The 22,916-nt window shown below is 45.4% G+C and overlaps 2 protein-coding genes across 2 annotated transcripts in view; one reads left to right on the top strand and one right to left on the bottom strand.

Moving 5' to 3' along the window:
- TP53BP1 (tumor protein p53 binding protein 1) overlaps positions 1-15,723 on the top strand; it is a 63,247-nt gene extending 47,524 nt beyond the window's left edge. The window contains exons 18-27 of the mRNA XM_065412843.1: positions 5,494-5,783; positions 6,313-6,489; positions 6,764-7,194; positions 7,694-7,885; positions 8,481-8,684; positions 9,336-9,551; positions 10,214-10,302; positions 12,726-12,925; positions 14,754-14,899; positions 15,536-15,723. Coding sequence (XP_065268915.1) covers positions 5,494-5,783; positions 6,313-6,489; positions 6,764-7,194; positions 7,694-7,885; positions 8,481-8,684; positions 9,336-9,551; positions 10,214-10,302; positions 12,726-12,925; positions 14,754-14,899; positions 15,536-15,723 — 2,133 coding nt within the window. The remainder of the gene's footprint in view (positions 1-5,493; positions 5,784-6,312; positions 6,490-6,763; positions 7,195-7,693; positions 7,886-8,480; positions 8,685-9,335; positions 9,552-10,213; positions 10,303-12,725; positions 12,926-14,753; positions 14,900-15,535) is intronic.
- Positions 15,724-18,486: 2,763 nt separating this feature from the next.
- Positions 18,487-22,916, bottom strand: part of TUBGCP4 (tubulin gamma complex component 4) — a 35,377-nt gene continuing 30,947 nt past the window's right edge. Inside the window, exons 16-17 of the mRNA XM_065412844.1 lie at positions 19,282-19,398; positions 18,487-18,630 (exon numbers count right to left, since the gene is read on the bottom strand). Of these exons, the coding sequence (XP_065268916.1) occupies positions 18,487-18,630; positions 19,282-19,398 (261 nt within the window). The remainder of the gene's footprint in view (positions 18,631-19,281; positions 19,399-22,916) is intronic.

Consider the following 22,916-nt stretch of genomic DNA (forward strand, 5'->3'; position numbering starts at 1 on the left):
TAGGGGGTATGGAACGGCTTCCGTATGAGGAGAGATTAATAAGACTGGGACTTTTCAGCTTAGAAAAGAGATGGCTAAGGGGAGATATGATTGAGGTCTATAAAATCATGACTGGTGTAGAGAAAGTAGATAAGGAAGTGTTTACTACTTCTCATAACACAAGAACTAGGGGTCACCAAATGAAATTAATAGGCAGCAGGTTTAAAACAAATAAAAGGAAGTATTTTTTCACACTATGCACAATCAACCTGTGGAACTCCTTGCCAAAGGATGTTGTGAAGGCCAAGTCTATAACAGGATATCTCCATTAATTGTTTGTTTGTTTGTTTGTGGGTTTGTTTGTTTTTTTGAAACCCTGTCTCCTAGAACTGGAAGGGATCTTGAAAGGTCATCGAGTCCAGCCCCCTGCCTTCACTAGCAGGACCAAGTACTGATTTTGCCCCAGATCCCTAAGTGTCCCCCTCAAGGATTGAACTCACAACCCTGGGTTTAGCAGGCCAATGAGCGACGGGATGGATTACCTGTTCTGTTCATTTCCTCTGGGGCACCTGGCACTGGCCACTGTTGGAAGACAGGATATTGGGCTAGATGGCCCTTTGGTCTGACCCAGTAGGGCTATTCTTATATTCTTATGTTCTCTGAGGATAGGACAAGAAGCAATGGGCTTATATTGCAGCAAGGGCCATTTAGGTTGGACATTAGGAAAAACTTCCTAACTGTCAAGGTGGTTAAGCACTGGAATAAATTGCCTTGGGAGGTTGTGGAATCTCCATCATTGGAGATTTTTAAGAGCAGGTTAGACACATACCTGTCAGGGATGGTCTAGATAATACTTAGTCCTGCCATGAGTGTTGGGGAATGGACTAGATGATCTCTCGAGGTCACTTCCAGAATCCACCCTCCATCAGGACCCTCTGTTTCTAGGGAGCTTATATCTCCTGCAAGAGACCTTCCCTGAAGGACGGAGCCTATCCTCTCTCTCTCACACTCACACAGAGTTTACACCTCTCCAACAGCACTGACAGTACCAACACTGGAACCCTAGTCGGCTTTTTCCTCCTCGGGAGATTCAGACCCATCGGAAGAACTATTCCTGTACCGCCCTTATCCATTTCCCAGGAGAACCCCACAGTGCTGGGACCAGCCACCACCGCACTTGACTCAGTCACTCAGACTCCTATTACCACCTGTTGACTCCTACTGGCCATAGTGAGGGCTGGGATCAGTTACCCCTCTTCGGAATCTATCCCAGTGGTCTCCAAACTTTTTTTGATCGCGCACCCCATCAGTAAAAAAATTTTGAGCACGCACCCCCTGCTCCCGGCCAAACTGTCGAAGCACAAAAAAAAAAAAAAAAAAAGCCGCTCGGACTCCCGGCCGAACTGCCGAGGGAGGGGAAGGGAAGCGGCGCAGCTCTGGTGGCACTCCTCCTGCCGTGCACCCTGAAGGATCCTCTTGCACACACCCCTGGGGTGTGCACACCCCACTTTGGAGACCACTGATCTGTCCGACCTGGTAGGGAGTTGTCACTTGCCTCCCCCCCAAATTAATATATTAATTAACATATATGCTAATAACCATCAAATCTATTCCTAAATCTGATGGAGTAGGAGTGTCTTCTGTGAGACTGCCAATTCCACTAGGCACAATCCACATCTGTCGCCCTGCTTTAGAACATGACCATTGCAGACATCTGAAAAGCTGATGCCTGGTCATTGTGCACTTTTTTTTCTCAGCACCATGCTATTGTGCATGCTTCCAGGACAGATGCAGCCTTGGGTGCAGCTGTTCTTCGATCTGTACTAGATCTCTCCTCAGCACCCACGTCCATTACTGGGACACTGCTCAGGAGCCACCTAATATGGAGCACCCACAGGGACAAATACTCGAAGGAGTGGCTACTTACCTGTAGAGTAACTGCTGTTCTTCTGGATGTTTTGTCTCAATGGGCACTCCATTTTTCTCTCCGTTTCCTCTATTTTGGAGTCCTTGCTATGTCAAATTTTGTAATTGAGAGAGCTCCATATATGCCCTCGGATCAGAGCACGAGGATATACAGGATGCAAGTGCAGACCCCATGGACATTGGTACCAAAAATCTGACTGAAAGGGGATATGTGTACACACTTGGGCCTGGTCCACACTAACCCCCCACTTTGGACTAAGGTACGCAAATTCAGCTACGTTAATAACGTAGCTGAATTCGAAGTACCTTAGTCCGAACTTACCACGGGTCCAGACGCTGCAGGCAGGCTCCCCCATCGATGCCGCGTACTCCTCGCTAGGTTCTTTTCAAGTCAACTTTTAACTTGAAAAATATGTCTTAAATCAGGACACTTGCTTATTCTTCAACAAACAATTTATTAGTTCACCCAGAACCACGTTAGTTTACAATCAACAGTTCAGAACTCAAGTGTAGACATAACCACTGTTCTGGGTGTGTGCTATACACACAATAAAGTCTTTCAAGCCATTATCTCAGACTGTAGAGTTGAGGCTCAGCAATTACACCAAGAAACAATGGAGATTACCAATATTTCTTATTACATTAACTTATGATAATCAATTCAGTCCTTTAGTACCTAACACATTTATCACACTTCCAAGGATGCTCTTGTCTTTAAGGCATTTTTAAGAATGTGGTTATTACTGTTTGAACGGATGTGTCCCAAAGGGGCAAGTTTAGAATATCAAAAGCAATTACTTAATGTTCTTGTAGCCTATAGGTATATGTATTTGCTAGGTAAGACATAGGTATAAGTTAAGACAGTAATGCAATGTGTCTACAAACCTCAAGGCCTGCAAAACAATAGTTTAGCTAAACTAATCAAGGCCTAAAAAGCCTTAGCACAAGCAGCTAACCAAGAGTAACTCTTGATTAGAAGCTGGGAATGGGTGACAGGGATGTATAACTCAATGATTACCTGTTCTGTTCATTCCCTCTGAAGCACCTGGCATTGGCCACTCTTGAAAGACAGGATACTGGGCTAGATGGACCTTCTGTCTGACCCAGTATGGCCGTTCTTATCAGAAGATAGAACGCTGTAATGACTAAACTGCTGATTGGTAACCATAAGATATACTTGTTGATGACAGCTTGAGAGATTTTAAGATAGGAACATAAGCAGAAGTCCAACCGTAAGAATGCCATGGTAACTAATTAACATATATGCTAATAAGCTTGAGGTAAAAGGCCTAGTAACTTATGGGAAAAGGGCACTCCCAACTTTTGTGGGATGTGAAAGTTCAAATAATGAAATGGATCTGAAACCTCTAATGAATATGCATTAGGCATCATGGGCATCAGCATAACCCGTTATAAAAGCTATATCCTGGCCTACGGGCCTTGGGAGACACCAGGATGACACCTGATGATGGTGATGAAGGAGATAATGACTAACAATGGGTTACTGCAAGGGATGGTGTGAGTAGATGGATGCTCAGATGTTCATCTTATATTATCTCTGGATTGAAGTGTTTGATTTTACAACCTGTTAATAAAACTATTGCAACCGCGAAAGGTTTTTCCTCAGTGTGATATGGTCCTGTGGACATTGGGCTTCCCAGATTAATAGTAATTCTAATAAATTTGGGCCTGATCTTGGAATGAAATCCTGCCAAACCACAAAGTGGCTAATTATTGATTCTTAAATAATCAATAGAACTAATATACAATCAACAGATCAGGCAACATTGTTTTCAGTCTCTCTAATATACTTTAAGTTAGGCACCAGTAAGCATTTTATTTTTAACATTTTTTTTACTTTTACGCCTTATTACTTGTACTCCTTTAAAATCTCTCTTTGTAGTTAATAAACTTGTTTTATTGTTTTATCTAATCTAGTGTGTTCAAGTTGAACTGTCTGGGCAACTACATTTGGTGTAATAAGTTGTGTGCCTGTTACTCCCATAAAGGAATAATGGATTTAACATATTTGTACTGTTCAGGAGAGGGCTGGGCAGTACAGGCCATACTTTTCTGGGAGAAAATCTGGGACTGGGGGTCACCCTACAGCATAACCAAGGCTGGTAAGACTTCCATGCTGGAGGCTGTGAGCAGTCCAGGTTGGAGACTACAGCAGCAAAGCATTGTAAAGGGCACCCAGGTTACAGGACAAGGGTGACCCAGCTACTCATTAGGCTGGATTGTACCCTGGTATGCCAGGAGGTAACCCTCCTTAACCTGTTTCCTTCAATTTGGGACCCTACTTCATCCTGGCACCTCAATTTCATGCTTAGTGTGTTAAGTCTTCCTTTCAGACTCGTGGGAACCTGTTCATTCCTCCACCTGTCCTTCAAGACTTCCTTCCTTGTGGTAGTCACTTCAGCCAGGAGAGATGGGGAAGGAGGTGCCCTCATGCCTAGCCTACTGTACAGTGTTCTACCCAAACAAAGTTACTTTGCATCCCCATTCTCATTTCATTGGAGTTCCATATCCCTCAGGACATCCCAACTACCAGTCTCTAACCCCGAGCCTCACTCTTTAAGGCAAGAAACCAGTCTCCATACTTCGGATATAATTAGAGCTCTGACCTTCTATCGACACAGGACTACACCCTCCAGGGTTTCCCCCAGGCTCTTCCTCTTCTTTGCTGAGAGGATGAGGGTTCACGCTTATTTCCACCCAGAGACTACCTAAATTCTGGCATGGTATGCATCCTCTGGTGTACACTTCTTCCTAAAGTCACTGCTCCTTCCAGAAGGGCTCAATCAACTTCCATAGCTCTCCTTAGGAAGGTATTCATCAAGGACATTTGTAAGGCAGCCCACTCATCCCCCATGAACATGTTCTCACAGCGTTCTGCCTTAGTATAGGCCTCCAGAGCAGATGCAGCCTTTGGTGAAGCTGTTCTACCCTATGTACTGAATCTACCTCCTCAGCACCCTTCTTTGCATTGAGATGTGGCTGAGGAAGCTCCTCATGTGGAGTGCCCGTAGGATAATAACTCCAAGAAGGAAGAGGTTACTTACTATGAACAGTAACTGGAGGCTTTGAGATGTTTTGTCGCTATAGATGCTCCTCTACCTATCCTCCTTTTCCTTCTGCTTTGGAAGTTTACCATGCTCTGAGGTTGAGAAGGAAGTGGAGTGGTGTGGTCTGCTCCTCCCTATATGCCCCTGTACTGGAGCATGAAGAGGCATATGGTGCAGGCATGGACCTGCAGGTACTGCTAATGAAAAAATCTCCAGGCAAGAGTGTGTATGGGTGCACGTATGCCCTCATGTGGAACTTCCATAGGAAGCAAATATCTCAAAGAATTCCAGTTACTGTACAAGGGAACTACCTCTCCTCGCTCACATGGAGCTCATCCAGCACCTTCTGAGTTAGGGTTCCCTCTCTTCGATCTGTCCAGACTCTTGGGCTGGATTGATGTATTCAGGTTCATGTGATACGAACATGATCCCCTCTTCTCTCAGAGCTCTTATCTGACCACTAGACACCCTCCATCGACATACAGCTTCTGTCTCACATAGACTGACCTCTCCTTTTCAGGAAACTGAAGAGCCCATAGTGGATTGCCAGGAGAGTGAGACAGACATCTCCCCCTCCCGAACAACAGGGGGCTCGTCACTGACCTCCGGGGACCTTGGTGACATCAGCTCCCTTTCATCCAAGGTCTCGAGTCTCCATCGTACATCTAGTGGAGCCAGTAGTGGCGTGTCAGCTACACATGGTGGCAGTAGCTCAGGGAGGGGAGCTGGATCTTTCAAAGGGAAAGTCAGCGGAATGGAAGCTGGAGAGTTTGCCTTACCCAGTGGTAGAGGAGTCCTAGGAAAATTGAGGTGCGTATAATGCCTTGGGGACAGGAAGGCAGGTGCTTCCTTGGGGGGTGGGGTTAGAGTAGGGTTGCCAGTTTTGGTTGGATGTATTCTTGGAGATTTCATCACATGACATAAAGATTAATCTTTAATTAAATATTAATTCCTGGAGACTTCAGGCCAATCCTGGAGGGTTGGCAACCTTAGGTTGGGGAGAGGGTGAGCTGCTAAGTCTCATGAAGACAAGTGGATGGTGACTGTCCTAAGGGTGGAGTATTGCATACATTTCCTGGGAGGGATCTGATTGGATATATGGAAAGGGGAAAATCTTCTGTTCTCTTCTTTATTTTTCCCAACCCCTCCTCTCTTCCTGAAAGGAGTGGATTTGCCTCCCCTTGGTGCAGTGCTTCCCGTAGGCTTCATGAAACTCTGCCAGCAAGGTGGCTGTCAGGCAAACTTCTCCCCAGAAATTGGGGACACATAGAAACTTGGAGGGAGTGGATTTGCTGATGGCTTCTTCTAGGGCAGTGAAATAATATCACTTAATTCCTAGCCCTAGAAAAGGGGCTGGCCAGCCAGGGTCCCCTCTCAGGGCCGGTCAGACAGGAGCAACAGCATGTGAGGAGGATGAAGACCCAGCACTTGGCATCCGACAGGGTGGGAAAGCACCTCTTACACCCCGTGGGCGAGGGAGAAGGGGCCGCCCGCCATCTCGAGCAACTGGAACAAGGTACCCTGGAAAAGTAGGATGGAACCGGGTCTCTTTTTTGAATGAGCAAATAGTGAATAGGGAGCAGGTGGCTGCATATGATGGGAGGAGTGGGTGAGAAGGGGCTCAGTGGGGAACTGCAGGGATGAGCAGAGAGAGGTGGCTGGTTTATGGTTGGTGGGGGAGAAAGGAGTGATTATGCAAGTACCCAGCTTGGGAAATCTTCCTTTGATACATAATAGTTGCTTTCTGTGCTCCCCATGGAGCTCACATCTTTTTTCTCTCCCTTTCCCAGGGATGCAGCTGGGAGTGGCCTGCTAGGGGTGGAAGATATCTCGACTACAGCGTCACCAGAGGAGAAGCCCTTTGTGCGCATTGTGGTTCGCCCACCAGATGGTGGGGACAGATTTGATGCTGCTGGCCCTTGCACTTTGCGCCGAAGTGACTCTCCGGAAATTCCCTTGCAGGTGGTGGCAGGTCCCTCGGACAGTGCGGACTTATCCTCTGGGAGCAGCTTTGTGGGCCTGCGAGTTGTAGCCAAGTGGTCCTCAAATGCCTACTTCTATTCTGGGACAATCACCCAGGATGTTGGGGCAGGGAAGTACAAGCTGCTCTTTGATGATGGATACGAGTGTGATGTCTTAGGCAAAGATATTTTACTCTGTGATCCCATTCCACTGGAAACTGAGGTGACTGCGCTCTCTGAGGATGAGTATTTCAGTGCAGGTAACAACAGCTGTGCTCCTGCAGCTCAATTCCTCACTTCCTCTCTGGTCTGAAAAAGGCCAGTGGCCTTGGTGTAGGTCACTGAATCCAGCAGGAGCTGTCTGCTGGGAGGTGGGTGCCTGGCTGTGGGGTAGGGTCAGGAACATAACATAAGAATGGCCCTACTGGGTCAGACCAAAGGTCCATTTAGCCCAGTATCCTGTCTTCCAACAGTGGCCAGTGCCAGGTGCCCCAGAGGGAATGAACAGAACAGGCAATCATCAAGTGATCCATCCCCTGTTGCTCATTCCCAGCTTCTGGCAAACAGGCCAGGGACGACATCCTGGCTAATAGCCATTGATGGACCTATCCTCATGAATTTATCTAATTCTTTTTTTAAATCTGTTATGGTCTTGGCCTTCACAACATCCTCTGGCAAGGAGTTCCACAGGTTGACTATGCGTTGTGTGAAGAGTCAAAGATCTTGTCAGTAAACAGTTCTAATTTGCTATCTTGTCAGGTGTGGTGAAGGGCCACCGGAAGGAGTCTGGAGAGCTGTATTACTGTATTGAAAAGGAAGGCCAGAGGAAATGGTACAAGCGTATGGCAGTAATCCTGTCCTTGGAACAAGGAAACAAGCTTCGGGAGCAGTTTGGGCTGAGTCCGTATGAACCAATCACACCTCTGACCAAGGCAGCTGATATCAGCCTGGGTAAGAAGTGACTGTATTGAACTGTTGAGGGGCTTCCCAAACTGCATCCAAACCATGTGTTACTCCAGGTGTGAAGTCAGCTTCTGGTTCTACTGGCAACACACTGACTTTGCTAGTCATATTTTGTCTATTTGCAGCCTTGAGGCATTGCATGATATCTATAAGAATTCAGTGGGAACTGACCCTGGACAGGCCCTAATTAAGCATGGATCATGCTTCTGCTGCTTCTGCTTTCTAGTGCTGCTCCAACAGCACTGTGTGTGGTTGCTGCACAGGTATGATTTACCTAGAAGGAACAGATGCCAAGAGGGGGCAGTGACTGGAAGAGAGGGAGCTGCAGGGGCATCTGTAGTACTTGCCTTAGCTCAATGAAGGGATGCCATGTCAGCCCCCTGAAGGCAGGTAAGGAGTCTCATGGGGAGTGAACGAAGACACAAGATGTAGGAAAGCTGATTCTCTCCCCCTGGGCCAGGAGATGATGTGTAAAGCTCTGTGTGCTCTGCATATGAGGCTGTCTATCACTCTGGGATGGGTGATGCTTGTGGGTTTGGTGAGTGGGAGATGGATGACTGGCCACTGGCTTACCGTGGTTTAGATAACCTGGTGGAGGGGAAGCGGAAGCGGCGCAGTAACTTTGGCTCACCCAGCACTTCCAGCAGCAGCACTACACCCACTCGCAAAGGACTGGAGAGTCCGCGTGTTGCCCCAGGCCTGCTGTCTGGGAAGAGGAAGCTAATTGCCTCCGAAGATGAGAGATCCCCAGCCAAACGAGGGCGCAAGTCTGCAGCAATGAAACCTGGTAAGAACCTTCCGTTCTGCCCTAAACAAACTCAGGGGCTGCAGGCTTCTCTCCCTGCATGTGAAAGTAGATTTTTCCCTTTCTCCTGAGTAAATGTTTGGAACCCATGGCCTCTGTGTTTGAGGCTATGCTTCTCCTTGGACATGTAGAGACTCTTTTACCTTGGACAGAAGGATTAAAAATAAGCTGCAATGCTGTCCCAAGTTCTGCCCATCCAAGATGTGCTTTGCAGAATATTATTCAGATGTTAGGGATGTGATCATCCCTCCCCTTTCTTGTATGTTTTGATCAGCACTGAAATACCTAACATATTGACATTTCTGTTGACATGATTAGACTTCAGAATTAACACTCATGGAAATGAATGGGACAGCTGTCCATTTTCTGAGCCATTGTTTCAGGCTGTCTGCCCGCTCTAGCAGACATTATTGTGCTAGATACACTCCAGTTATCTTTTGAAGATTCTTTGCAACCATGAGGGCAAGAGACTTAGAAACTTTTTTTTTTTTTAATTCTGGAGCACAACATGGCATCCACCAAGGAAAAGTACCAGCATGGTGAGCCATCTGGAACAGCCTGAATTTATCCCTGATGCCATTGCATTGGGTGACCCAATGCTGGGGCTTTCATAGCAGTTCCTTCTTTCCACAGGGGCAGTGAGGGCAGGTGAATTTGTGAGTCCTTGTGAAAGTGGAGATCACACAGGAGATCCCTCGATGCTGGAGGAGCATCATGGGCCATTGCCCCACAACAAGACCCTCTTTCTGGGCTATGCTTTCCTTCTCACTATGGCAACCCCCAGTGACAAACTGGCTATTCACCAGAAGCCATCAGATGGTCCTGCAGGCAGTAGTGAGGAAGAGGAAGGTGAGATGAATCTTCCCCATTGTATTTCCAGGTGGAATCCTGTAGGTTTAGGGAAAGGGGATGGGTGGTATCTACTCAGGCATATATGCAAATTCTTGTTGTCCCCACTTCTTTACTATTTATCCCATTGTGTGTTAGGCCCTTCACAGAAATGAGCACAGACCCAGTCTCTGCTTCAGGGAAGGATATGATGTCAGGGAAGGGGAGGCATAGGATGAAAATTATGGTAAGGATCGCAGGCTCTTCAGTTAGTGAAGGAAATGAAGGTGGTGTCGCGGCTGGCATTACTGGCAGATTGCAGGAGGAGATATGGGAACAGAGTCTCTCTCAGACACAGGATGGGGCTGAGTGACTTAAGGCTTGAAAGCCGGAACAAGAGGCTTGAACTTACCCTTGGCAGATACAGTGCTAATGTGCATGAACTTGATATTTTGATTTTAAAAGCAGCTGTTCAGAGTCATGGGTTACTTGAGTGACCAGTTTGGCCAGCAGTGTACTCCGTTCTCTGCTGTATCTCCATGAGGTGCTCTGTGTCCTCACCATATGTTCCTGATATTAGAATCTCTGTGGGGTCAGTCTGTTCCTCTCTTGTGGGCTGAGGGCATGGGCTGTGCATAGCTTAGGTAGCCAAGGCTTTTAGCTCTCTTCTCCTCCTGTTCTAGAATTCTCAATTCCTTACAACAAAGAGTACACAGCATTGCAGCTGCGAACTGGAGCCGGCTACATCCTGGAGGACTTCAATGAAACCCAGGTGAGGACGTGCAGTCTGATTGCCCAAAATTTATTCCTATAGAAATGGTGAGGAGCTGAAACTATGTGAGGGGAGGATGACTACTCTGGAGAGTGGTTGGAGCAGTACAGAGCAGGGCAATTGGAACCATGTTGTGATGGGTGGTGTAAGCAATGTTTGTGTAATGCCTGGAAATCTTGTGGGGAGGGATGGGTTGGATGATAGAGTGGGGCCCTAGTCTGTGAATAGGGCCCATGCACCTTTCTCTTCCTCTTTTGGGCTTCCCACAGCATTTGATGCTCTTGATCAAAAGCAGATGAAAGTCACTGATGACAAGTGCAAGGTAATTCACATTGGAAGAAATAATTTAAACTGCTCTTGCACCTTACTGGGTTCTAAATTAACTATATCAACTTGGGGGAGACGTGCGCATTGTTGTGGACTGCTCATAGACTGTTGTGAACAGAGATTGAAAAAATTCAGATTGTTGTTTAAAGAGGAGACAAAGAAGGGATGTGATGAGGAGCTCAAATTCACCATCAGTCTCCTTGATGTCTGTATGACACCTAAGGAAATCGAAAGGCAACACATTTAAAACCAATAAAACAAATTATCATAACAATTGTCTGGTCTGGAGACTAATTCAGTTAGCCATTCCTGCAGAGTGTTTTGCTTCTATGCCACCATCCATAGCGTCTCTAGATCGCTCTGCCTCATGAAGGGAAATAGGCCACAACCCCATAGGTGCGGTGGGCAGTCGTCCTCCTTTCTCTGCGCCTCCCTCCCCACCAGAGCTTAGAACCATCAGGAATGCCCTTAGATGCTTTTCCCCTCCCTTGACCTCTGCTGCCTTAGTACAGTCGGGCAACAGGCAGCAGTGGTCTATATCAACAGGCAAGACAGGGCCTGCAGTTCCTCTGTGCAGGCAGAAGCCACCAGAATCCTCCTTTGGGCAGAAAGGAAACCATTCTCTCTCGGGACAGCCTATGTCAAGGGCAAGTTCAACACCCAAGTCAATTGGCTCAGCTACTGTACTCTTTCCCCGGGGGAATGGGAACTGAACAACAGATTCTCCCTCTAGTGCTTCTCAAATGGGGTTTTCCACAAATAAATTGGTTTGCTTCCATCAAGAACAAAACATTGGATCTCTTCTGCTCCAGGCACTGGAATCAACAGTCTTGAGGACAGATGATTCCTCATTCAGCTGATCTGACCTTCATTCCTCTGCCTCTTCTCACCAGAGTTGCTAGGAAGATCATGTTGGAGAGGGTCAGGGAATCCCCAGTAGCCCCCGGCTAGCCTTAAAACTCCTGGATCCCTTGATTCCAAAAGTGTCTGAACTCCTTGGGAGCTACCTCTCTTGGAAGATCTCCTGATGAAAGGCCCAATGAAATACAAAGATCCAGACAGCTTCCAGCCTGAGGGTTTGAAACTTGAGGTTAAATCTCCAAATATTTGGATACTCTGATGCCTCTCTGGACTTTCCGGAAAATAATCTACCTCGAGTTTAGAAGATCTTTAAGTCCTGTATCACCGCATGAGGTGGCCCTTTAAGAAGGCTGAGGGCTCAGCGGCACCAGAGTTGGCCTTCCTCCCCACACGGAGCCAAAGAGTCAGGTGACTAGGAGCAGGCCTGCTGAGGGTGTAAAGAGAGGAGTCCTGGGAAAGACACAGACTACTGGTGAACGGGTGTCTGCTCATACTGTTTCTGAAGAGGCCAAAGAGGGCTGCAGTATGGCAGAAGGCATGCTGTTGCTAAAGGAGTACAGAGGCAGGGTGAAGAGACAACACCAGGAAGAGTGGTGATCTGTTGCTCCTGTTGAAGGAGGACCTGGTGGAAGCTGGGAGAGCCAAGCTGAGAGGGACTGCTAGGAATCCGTGTTCTTCGAAGGGTAGGAGGCCAGCTAGGAAGGCTGGTAGTGTAGGAAGAGGCCCTGGGAAAGAGTGCAAGTCCTTTTTTTGTTTGGTTACAGGGACAGGAAGCCCAGCTCTTTAGGGGGTCCCAGGGCTGGGAACCACTGAATAGGTTGGGCCCTGGGTTCCCCCCCTACTGCCATCTTATCAGATGAAACTATGATATTAAGGAGAGGAGTTGTAGACTGACAAAAGCCCAGGAGGGCCATAGCTCAGCTCAGAAGATTTCTTGGACTTTAGGACCCTGGAAGGGGTGGACTTTTCAGGTTTAGCCAGATGACCAAGTCACCTTAACCACCTGACATCACAGAAGACTGAGGGAATATACTTCATGTGCGATGCCTAAGTGGATGGCTAGTGGAGTGTAGTCCTGCAGGGAGCAGCTGCACACCTCTCCTCCTGCCCTCTGTGCCTCCTGAGTGCTCTTAGTTGCACTTCCCCTCCCCCAAAGAGTTTTTATGGAAGGATTCTTCCTGCTGCTTCGGTAGTACCAGGCTCTGATGCTTTGTTTCTTTGCCTCCCCCCCCCAGTGTAACGCGGCATATCAGTGTCTCCTGATTGCAGATCAGCACTGCCGAACCCGGAAGTACTTCCTGTGCCTTGCCAATGGAATTCCCTGTGTATCTCATGTCTGGGTCCGTGACAGTTGCCATGCTAACCAACTTCAAAACTACTGTAATTATCTTCTCCCAGCTGGCTACAGCCTCCAAGAGGAAAGGCTGCTGGAGTGGTAAGCACTGAGTAACCAGGATCTGAAGGCATAGGTAGGGTTAAAGTAAGAGGGTTGTTGTGACGATAAATACACTAGTGATTGGGAGGTGCTGCACTACTGTGATATTGGGAGTCATATGAGTAACTAGATAGAGGGGGGAACATAGCCCCCTGTTTTCTCCCTAATGCGTGGGAGCAATATTTTGGGGTCATGCAGTGAGCAGACCATGTCCTGTGACAATCTGCCTTTAGCCCTGGACACAACAAGAAGCAAAACTGAAGTAAGGAAGAGAAGAGCAGCTGGAGCTATCTAACTGAATTCTCTAGTTGGGAAGGTCTGTCTCTATAGCAGACACTATCCCCACCCATAGGACAGAAATTATTCTCTGCACCATGTGATCCTGGGCTCCATTAGGACAAGGGCTTTTGGGGAGCAAACAGGTTAAATATATGCAGTTGGGCAGAGGGAGCTGTATTCCTCACTCTAGTTTCTGGGGCAGATTCTAGAACCCTGCCAGCTTTCACTGGCCAACCTCTTTTGTCCCCTCTGCTTACCTCCTGTGCTTCCATATTCTGGGGCCAGTGTTTTCCAGGTGCTAGACAAAAGGGAATTCTGAGGAAGGTTGAACTCCCACAGCATGAGTGAAGGGAAATGAGTTAAAATCAAGGACAACTTGGGGAGGGCCCCATGGAAGAGACTTGAAGATGACTGAAGCAAGTGATTTCATGAGTGAATGAAGAAAGGGAAGGGTGGACACAGGTCCAGATAGAGGGTTTTTTCAGTTCTCAGAACATTAGAATTACTTGGTTTGACAGGCCCCAGATGGGTTACCTAGCCCATGAAAACTAGCAGATCTATTGTAAATTTGAATTACAATTGTAGTCTATTAAGGAAAGCAGCAGATGTTGGCTATGGACTTGAGTAAAGCAGCTGATAGGTTATCATATTCCTTGAGATTGGCTGTGTAGTGGATGCAGCAGAGTTGCACAACAGTATCTATTTTATTAAATATTAATGATCTGGTAAGGGAAAGGTTAACATGTTGCACTAGCAAATACATACTAAACAGAGGACAGAAAAATAGAGAGGGAACTAGAAAGAGACTGTTATTTCCTTCATATTTCTGAGGAGATTCTTTGGGGAAAACACAGCTAATACATCTGGGGCAGAAATAACCCAACACTCCCAAATACTCCGTGGGCAGGAGAAATCTGGGATGCAGGAATGTGGGCTTGCAATGAGAGATGGCAGCAGAAGGCCTGCTATTTTGGCTTCATAAACAATGGCATCTCTAATTTTAGTTATCCTCTTAATTGAACAGGGAAGTGACAATCCTGCTGTATGCAGCTCTGATGAAAATGTACCCAGGATATTGGTTTCAGCTGCAGGCACCTTGCTACCAGAAAGAGCTTAAACAATTAGAAGAGAACAACACTAGTATACTTTGTTTCAGCAATCCCCTCCAGCCACAATTTTTCTCACCCTCACCCACCCCCACCCCCTGTCCTCACTGAGAAGGGACAGTGGCCTTGTAGCTAAGGCATGGCTTGGAACATGGGAGATCTGTGTTCATTTCCCAGCTCTGCCATAGATTCATCATGTGACTGAGCAAATCAGTGTCTGTGCCTCCGTTTCCCTATCTGTAAAAGGGGTTAATACTTCCTTACCTCAAAGGGCTGTTGGGAGGATAAAGTTATTGATGTTTGTGAGGCATTCAGATACAAGGGTGGTGAGGGGTCATTTAACTAAGCAGACAGGCTACCAGAGTAAGTGGCCCTAGAATTAAGTTACTGTTTTGAGTCTGTAGGGATCTGCCACTTCCACCCTCCTCTTGTTCCCTTTCCAGGCACCCCCGAGAGAACCCCTTTGGTAACCTGAAGGTTCTTCTGGTATCAGACCAACAGCAGAACTTCCTGGAGCTCTGGTCAGAAATCCTCATGACAGGGGGAGCAGCATCAGTTAAACAACATTACTCGAATGCCCAGAACAAAGGTACCCACCAGCCGGAGAGCCTCATGTGTGAATCTCATATCCAGTAGTTGGGATTTCAGTGCCTGTGCAGTCTTGTGTGGAGTTCAGATGATTTAGAATTGTCTTGATCAGGGGCTTTGGCTGCTGTAGGTGAGAGCAGTGATGGGGTAGCAGACATAGGGCAGGATAACTGGTAAATCCTCTGCCTGGATAAAATGGGGAAGTCTCCGCTTTTCCCCTGACACCATTTTGGGAGTGAACTATTGCATGCTGCAGAAGTTCAGGTGGTGGTCCAGTCTGTGCTTTTAGAAAGGGAAAACTGGGTCAGCAGTTGCTTCCCTTCTGGGTCTGCTGTCAGGCAATGAATCTCCTCTCCCTCCAGTCCCAGTGAGGGTGACCTGTGAGCTATGGAGCTCATGTAGGATGTGGGACCAAGCAGCTGTTTGTTCATCTGCCAAACGGCAGCCTTGTTTTTTGATCTTCAGCACTTGAGGCTCCATCTGAGCTCAAGCCTCGATGTGGAGTACTTTTAACTTTACAAGACATAGAATTTTCTGATTAAGGTTGCTGGACCAGTGAGACTGCATCTCTTTACTGCAGGGAGGGAGGAGTCTTTTCTTTTCCCCCTGACAATAGCCTGTGTCCTGCTCCCTGCAGATATTGCTTTGGGGGTGTTTGATGTGGTGGTGAGTGACTCGTCCTGCCCAGCTGCTGTCCTGAAGTGTGCGGAAGCATTACGGCTGCCTGTTGTGTCGCAGGAGTGGGTTATTCAGAGCCTCATTGCTGGGGAGAGAGTTGGCTACAACAAGCATCCAAAATATAAACATGACTATGGCCCCTGCTAATGCCACCCTGTGTCCTGCCCTCCCTGCTGGTGTGAAGACTGTGTTTTTAATCAGGTTTTAAATGTCTCTGTGTTACTGGCCACATGCATGGATCACTGTATATAGTTTTATTTGCTGGACTTTTATGATGAAATAAATGTTGAATCTCTTGTGGTAACACTTTTTCTCTCCCCCCCCTATGAGCCCATGACTTGGCTCCTTTCAGGGGCAGATAGTGGATTTCAGCTAAATTTCCCCTTGCTAAACACCTTGTCACTCTCCTGCTTGCTTTAAAGGTGGCTACCAGGTCTAAAATCTCAGCCCAAGTAAGTCCAGACCAATGAACTGAATGCCCTATTTGACTGTGGGAGCATTCACCCCACAACCAAGTGCCAGGTCTAGTGTGGGGCACTGAGTACTCCCTTGCTGTGTGCGCGCACGGGTTAGGATGTGCATGTCTCTTGCGGAGCAGCTTGGATTTGCTGATGTTGCTCTCTTCACAGGATGGATTTGAGATGAAAGTGGGTGAAGGTGTGCTTGGCACTGCTGCGATTATGGAACTCCAGGGTAGAGCAAGTGCTATCTTGCCTGCCTTCCTGTGACCATTCTGGCTACTGTTTCCTAGCATGTATACTAGACTGTGCACAGACTGGCATGGCTGATACCAGAGAAGGCACATAGACCCTGGGGACTATTTATCTGTGGTGGCAGAGCAGAAAATTGGAACAGGCAGCAGTGTTTGAAGGGTTAAAGTTATCTTAAGTAGGGGTGGCAAAAAAACCCCAAAACTGATCAGTTTGAATTGCACTGTTAATAATAGAATACAATTTATTTAAATATTTTTGGATGTTTTCTATATTTTCAAATATAGGCTCTGGGCTGGGGCTCTAGCCACCTCCTGTCCATGCCTCCCTCTCTGTGTAGAGGTATGTGATTAACACATTAATTTTGTTTTCAGTTAATCACAGGCGTTGTGTGATTGACAGCCCTACTTTAAGATTCCAGGTATGAGGCAAGCCCTTTCCCCTGCAGGAACAGTACAGCATCTGGCCCCCATCACACAAGCAAGCAGTTACCACACAGGCCTTAGCCAGCTGCACTCGTATCAAGACCTCATAGTCCATAGCTGGCAGAAGGCTGTAGGTACAAAAGAGGTTGAGTGTAAATTGTAGGGCTGTCAAGCGATTAAAAAAATTAATCTCAATCACACTGTTAAACAATAATAGAATACCATTTAATATTTTTAGATGTTTTCTACATTTTCAAATATAGTGGTTTCAATTACAACACAGAATACGAAGTGTAGAGTGATCACTTTATATTATTTTTGATTAAATATTTGCACTGTAAAAAATTATTCAGTTCACCTAATACAAGTACTGTAGTGCAATTTCTTTATCATGAAAGTTGAACTTACAAATGTAGAATTATATACAAAAAAATCCCCTGCATTCAAAAATAAAACAATGTAAAACTTTAGAGCCTACAAGTCCACTCAGTCCTCCTACTTGTTCAGCCAATCGCTCAGACAAACAAGTTTGTTCACATTTGCTGGAGAGAATGCTGCCTGCTTCTTGTTTGTCACCTGAAAGTGAGAACAGGTGTGCTTAGACCTAACCACACCACTGCCTTTACCTCTCCTTGGGTTAAGATAAAATTCTCTTTTCACAGAAAGAAACAGCTTGCATCAATAACCCCATACTTCTCTTTCTTGCTCAAACAAAGTCCAGTGTGCATTTGCACAAACCTTAGGCTGTAAAGACACTATTAGCTGCCTAATCCAGCACTACAGCAACGTACACCTACAACCCAATTCTTGTGATTTCTCCCTGCTGCATCAGACATATCTGCAGATTTGTTTGAATCGGAGATCATGGCAACTGCAAAATGATTTATTGTACAAACTGAACCCTATGCATACAGTCGGATCCTTTTACCATACGGAGGCATTTTGTAGGATACTTCTCTCTGTGCTTCCCTAGTGGCAAAGGTTAACAGTTTGGCTGAAGAGGAGCTTCGTGATCTTGCATTTCCTCCTCTTCAGAAAATGACACCAGGTATGAAGCACAACAGGGATATAGAAATGCTACAGGAGCGTGTGCTCACTGCTGTATTCAATGAGTGGAATGGCTCCCTGCAGTCACTAGGAGCACTGACTGCATGAGACATTCTCCCCATTCGTTTTTTCCAGAAGAGAGAGATTATATTCAGCTATTGCCAGGATATCAAACAGCTATTGAGAAGGATTTGGCCAGGAAAATGCGAATTCCCTAGGAACAGGGCCAGGAAAATACGCTCACTGCAGCGGCAGTTGTTGTCCTTGCTGCGCACTAGTTCTCAGCCAGAAAAACCGGTCTCAGTGCTCAAACCCCAAAACTGCAAGAGAGGAGGAAAGAGACACCATTAATTACATACCCTAAGAAATTCCCTCCATGCAAGTGGGTAGATGGCTCCAGTGATCAGTGAACACCACATGGTAGGTAGCTTACATTGATCCCAAAGTAAATGTACAAACCGTGAGGAAGCAGCAGCTATGGTGAGTGGCACTAATTCAGACCCACTGGCCCCATCACATGGCAGCACTTTAGTCCATGTAATGCCCATTTGAGCCTTTTGATAAGTAATTTTGGGCCCAGAAGGAAAATTACCAAGTCCTCCCACAACAGAACCTCTTAATAAAATCACCAAGAATTAGTTAATCCACTTTGTTTTAATAACCTCAGAAAGCAGAGTTGCTGCTACCACCAAACCTGATGCCCTTACGGGCTTCAGTGCTGCATATTCCTACCTGCCCAAGGTCCCGCCAGCCTGGGTGTAGTATTTGTTGTAGTCCAGGCGGAGCAGCAGCTGAGCCAAGTCAGAGTTTATCTGGTGGTTGCGAACGCTGGAGAGAATCTTGAAGAGGAGCGAGGACTGACGGCTGAAGCCCTGCAAATTACAGAAGACCAGAACAAGAGGATGCTAAGGCTACTGTGGCTTTCTGTCCCTCACTGCTGCCAAAACAATCTTTCAAGGACCTAAAGTGACATTTCCTTCCAGATACAAGTGGCCTTTGACAGCAAAGTGACACTGTGCCATCTCCACTGTAAGGTAAGCTAGCTATTTCCCCCATGACATTCTAGTGCTTGATATAACAGGGTGAAAGTACAGACCTTGAGACTCACAAGCTGCTTTTCCCAACACCACAATCTTATAAAGTTTATTGCAAGTTTGTATTTGCTTGCTCAACACAGGTGACGAGCTTGCTGGCTGCAGCTCTGCACTCATCAGTTCTTTGTAGACAGCAAAGGGTAGGGCCTGGGTGCTGCCTTGCCTACATAAGAGTTGCCCCAGTTTAACTAAAACTTGTTTTTAATTTCAGTTTAGCTTAAAACAAATTCCTGATCGACATAGGGTGGCTACTCTTAATCCTAAGTAAGTGTCCACATAGGGATTTGCACTGGTTTTACTAAATCAGTTTAAAAAAAAATGTAACTGTCATTGTCAAGCCTAAATCCAAAATCAGCTCTATCTGTTTGTCATGTCCTATGTATGCACACAGCAGAAAGGAGGAGAGGACCTGGATGGACAAAGACTCACCTTTACCAGGATGCTCAGCTGTGCAGCTCCACGCTCATCCAATGGGCCCAAATTCTGACTGACCAGAGAACAGAAACTGTGACAGAGATCCAGGATTTCATTCAGGCAATGGAAAACCTGCAGAGAGAGTAAGTCATAACAAAGCAATTTTAAAATTAGATGCCAAAAACAGAGCCAATGAGAGGGCATTTTCCCACATTGGTTCATTGGGTCTTGCTTGACCTGACTATTTAAAAACAGCAGCAATATCCTATGAGGAGGAGGAATGTAGCATAGTGTCATTTGCTGCCCTCCCTCCAATACCTTTATAAATTTCAACTTCTTCCACTTTAACTCACCCCTTCCTTTCCTTAAAGCCATGAACAGGGAGCCCACTACTTCTACACATAACCTCTTTTAAAATTAGGACACTTCAGGGCTGTAATATGAAATATTTTGAATCACTTTTCTTATTTAGAAAGCTGATAATCTAAAATCATACTAATAAAGTTGAAGGGACGCAGCTTAAATGTAGCCTAACATTTGAGATTTTTGTACAAACGAGACATGCTGCCACAATTTAAAATGCGAGCGAAAACAATTTTTAAACAAACGATCCACTACAGGTGTTTGAAACACAAACGTAGCAATAAGAGCTTGAAAGATTTTCATCCAAAGTGAGAGAAACACAAAAAGAAAACCGCGTAAATAGGGACACTGACTTTTAAAATTCACTTTTTACAATCTGTTAGGGAGTCTAACAGAAAAATATTAGGGGGATAGATATGCTTCCCTGCTGAGTCACCTAGCAAGGACTAATGATCTGAAAAGGAGAAAAAGGAGACTAGAAACTTGGGCATGAATAAGCAAAATAAGAACATAAGAACGGCCAGACTGGGTCGGACCAAAGGTCCATGTAGCCCGTCTTCCAACAGTGGCCAATGCCAGGTGCTTCAGAGGGAATGAACAGAACAGATAATCATCAAGTGATCCATCCCGTCGCCCATTCCCACCTTCTGGCAAACAGAGGCTAGGGACATCATCCCTGCCCATCCTGGCTAATAGCCATTAATGGCTCTATCCTCCATAAACTTATCTAGTTCTTTCTTGAACCTTGTTATAGTCTTGGTCTTCACAACATCCTCTAGCAAGGACTTCCACAGGTTGATTGTGCACGGTGTGGAAAAAATACTTCCTTTTGTTTGTTTTAAACCTGCTGCCTATTAATTTCATGTGGTGACCCCTAGTTCTTGTGTTATGAGAAGGAATAAATAACACTTCCTTATTTACTTTCTCCACACCAGTCATGATTTTATAGACCTCTATTCTATGCCCCCTTAGTCGTCTCTTTTCCAAGCCGAAAAGTCTCAATCTTATTACTCTCTCCTCATATGGAAGCTGTTCCATTCCCCTAATAATTTTTGTTGCCCTTTTCTGAACCTTTTCCAAGTCCAATGCATCTTTTTTGAGATGGGGCAACCACATCTGCATGCAGTATTCAAGATGTGGGCGTACCATGGATTTATATAGAGGCAATATATTTTCTGTCTTACTAACTATCCCGTTCTTAATGATTCCCAGTATTATTTGCTTTTTTGACTGCTGCTGCACATTGAGTGGATGTTTTCAGAGAACTATTCACAATGACCCCAAGATTTTTTTTTTTTTGAGTGTTAACAGCTAATTTAGACTCCATTTTATATGTATAGTTGGGATTATGTTTTCCAATGTGTGTTACTTTGCATTTATCAACATTGAATTTCATCTGCCATTCTGTTGCCCCGTCACCCAGTTTTGTAGAATTCAGCTTGGGAAGAAAGCATAATTTTTTTAAACAATGATTGTCATTCTCTTGCTGTCTTTAGATCCAGCCTGGTGCTTTTCTGGAAAACTTGCTTTAGTCAAATAAGTTAGCAGGCTCAATGAAGGGTAACTGGGTGAAATTCTGTGGCCTCCAATATATGTCAGAGGTTAGGGTAGATGATCTAAGGTCCCATCTGGCCTTAAATGCTGTGGGGGGAAAAGCAGCTAATACCTCTACAGAAATACAATCAAACCCAGATACTAAAAGCCAGGGAGAAACCTAGAATACCATAATATGAGTGTGTGAAATATAACATGGCAGCAAAACAGGCTATTGCAATTTTGGGCTACATACAAGGAAGCAATAGGTCCTAAGACGTAAGGTGCCAGTTTCCCTATCTGAGGCTTTGGGGTGATCACATCTGGGATATGTTTTTATACTCTCTGAAAGGAAGTAATGGGGGTCCTATCATTGTAAAGGTTTAAAACTGGACTATACAAGGTGCTAGAAAATGTACTTGCACTGTCCATTGCTTGTGGGAATGGACAAGCATTTTAATGACCTATCCTACTGTTTGAGGTCACTAGGTGTGAGCAGCTGGACTGTTAAGTTTAGACAGACAGACATTAGGTAAACAAACATTGAAGCCGTGAACTGGAGGTGGGATTTAGACTGGCTGGTAGATAATTTGATTGGACAACTGAGCACTCATTTTGTATAAAATCAAGATGTTGAGAACAAAGTTATTCAAAGCACCACAGATATGAAGAGAAGAGATTGTTTAATTTCCTATACACCCATGCTAGCAACCCGGGTAATAAAAGAGGAATTGGAATTGTTCATTTATGAGCATAAATTAGACCTATGTGGTATTACTGAAACCAAGTAGACTTGCATGATGGGAATGTTAAAATCACTATTTAGGAAGTACAGTGTAGGGGAGAGGGCACACTGTCAAAAATGGAAACACCTGTTTCCAAGTCACTGATGACTGAAGCAAATGATATTGAATGCTTACAGATAAAACATAAGATGTGGTATTAGTCGGTATATGATGCAGATCACCACATTACATTAAGAAGCAGGATGACCCTAGCTGCATTACCCTGGGGGACTTCAATCTTAGCAGCATGATGGAAGTTTCATGCTACCAGTATTAAAATGTCCTTGAAATTACTAAAAATTATAGATGACAATTTTCTATCTCATGCAATGATGAATCCAACACAGGAGAATTCTATATTAGACCTCATGTTGACAGAGGAATTGATAAAATTTAGTGGTTGCATAAGTGCAAATGATGACGACTTGCTCATACGATTTGCACATAATAAATGTGAAGTCCAAACCAGTAATATATAACTTGGCACTTTAAGAGCGCCAGTTTCACAAACCTGGGTACAATTATGAGACATATCAGCTGAGAGAATTTGCACAAAAAAGGGGGAATAAGTTGAACTATAAGAACATTTTACTAGATGCCCCAAAACCCACAATTGAGAAAAAAAGACTCCACTGATTAAAAAAACCCAAAAACAACGACCACCAAAAAGCATGGCTTGGAGGGGAAGTGAAAGCAGTGATAAAAAAATTACAAATGGAAAAAGGGGAAGTTGATAGAAATGAATATAAAGTAGAAGCTAGGAATTGTAGAAGATTGGTAAGGGAAGCAAAAGAACACAAGAAGAAATACATGGCCAGTAGAGTTAAGGACATAAAGGCCGTACCGGGTCAGACCAAAGGTCCATCTAGCCCAGTATCCTGCCTACCGACAGTGGCCAATGCCAGGTGCCCCAGAGGGAGTGGACCAACAGGCAATGATCAAGTTATCTCTCTCCTGCCATCCATCTCC

Source organism: Emys orbicularis, chromosome 10, assembly GCF_028017835.1.
Source record: "Emys orbicularis isolate rEmyOrb1 chromosome 10, rEmyOrb1.hap1, whole genome shotgun sequence".
NCBI lineage: Eukaryota > Metazoa > Chordata > Testudines > Emydidae > Emys > Emys orbicularis.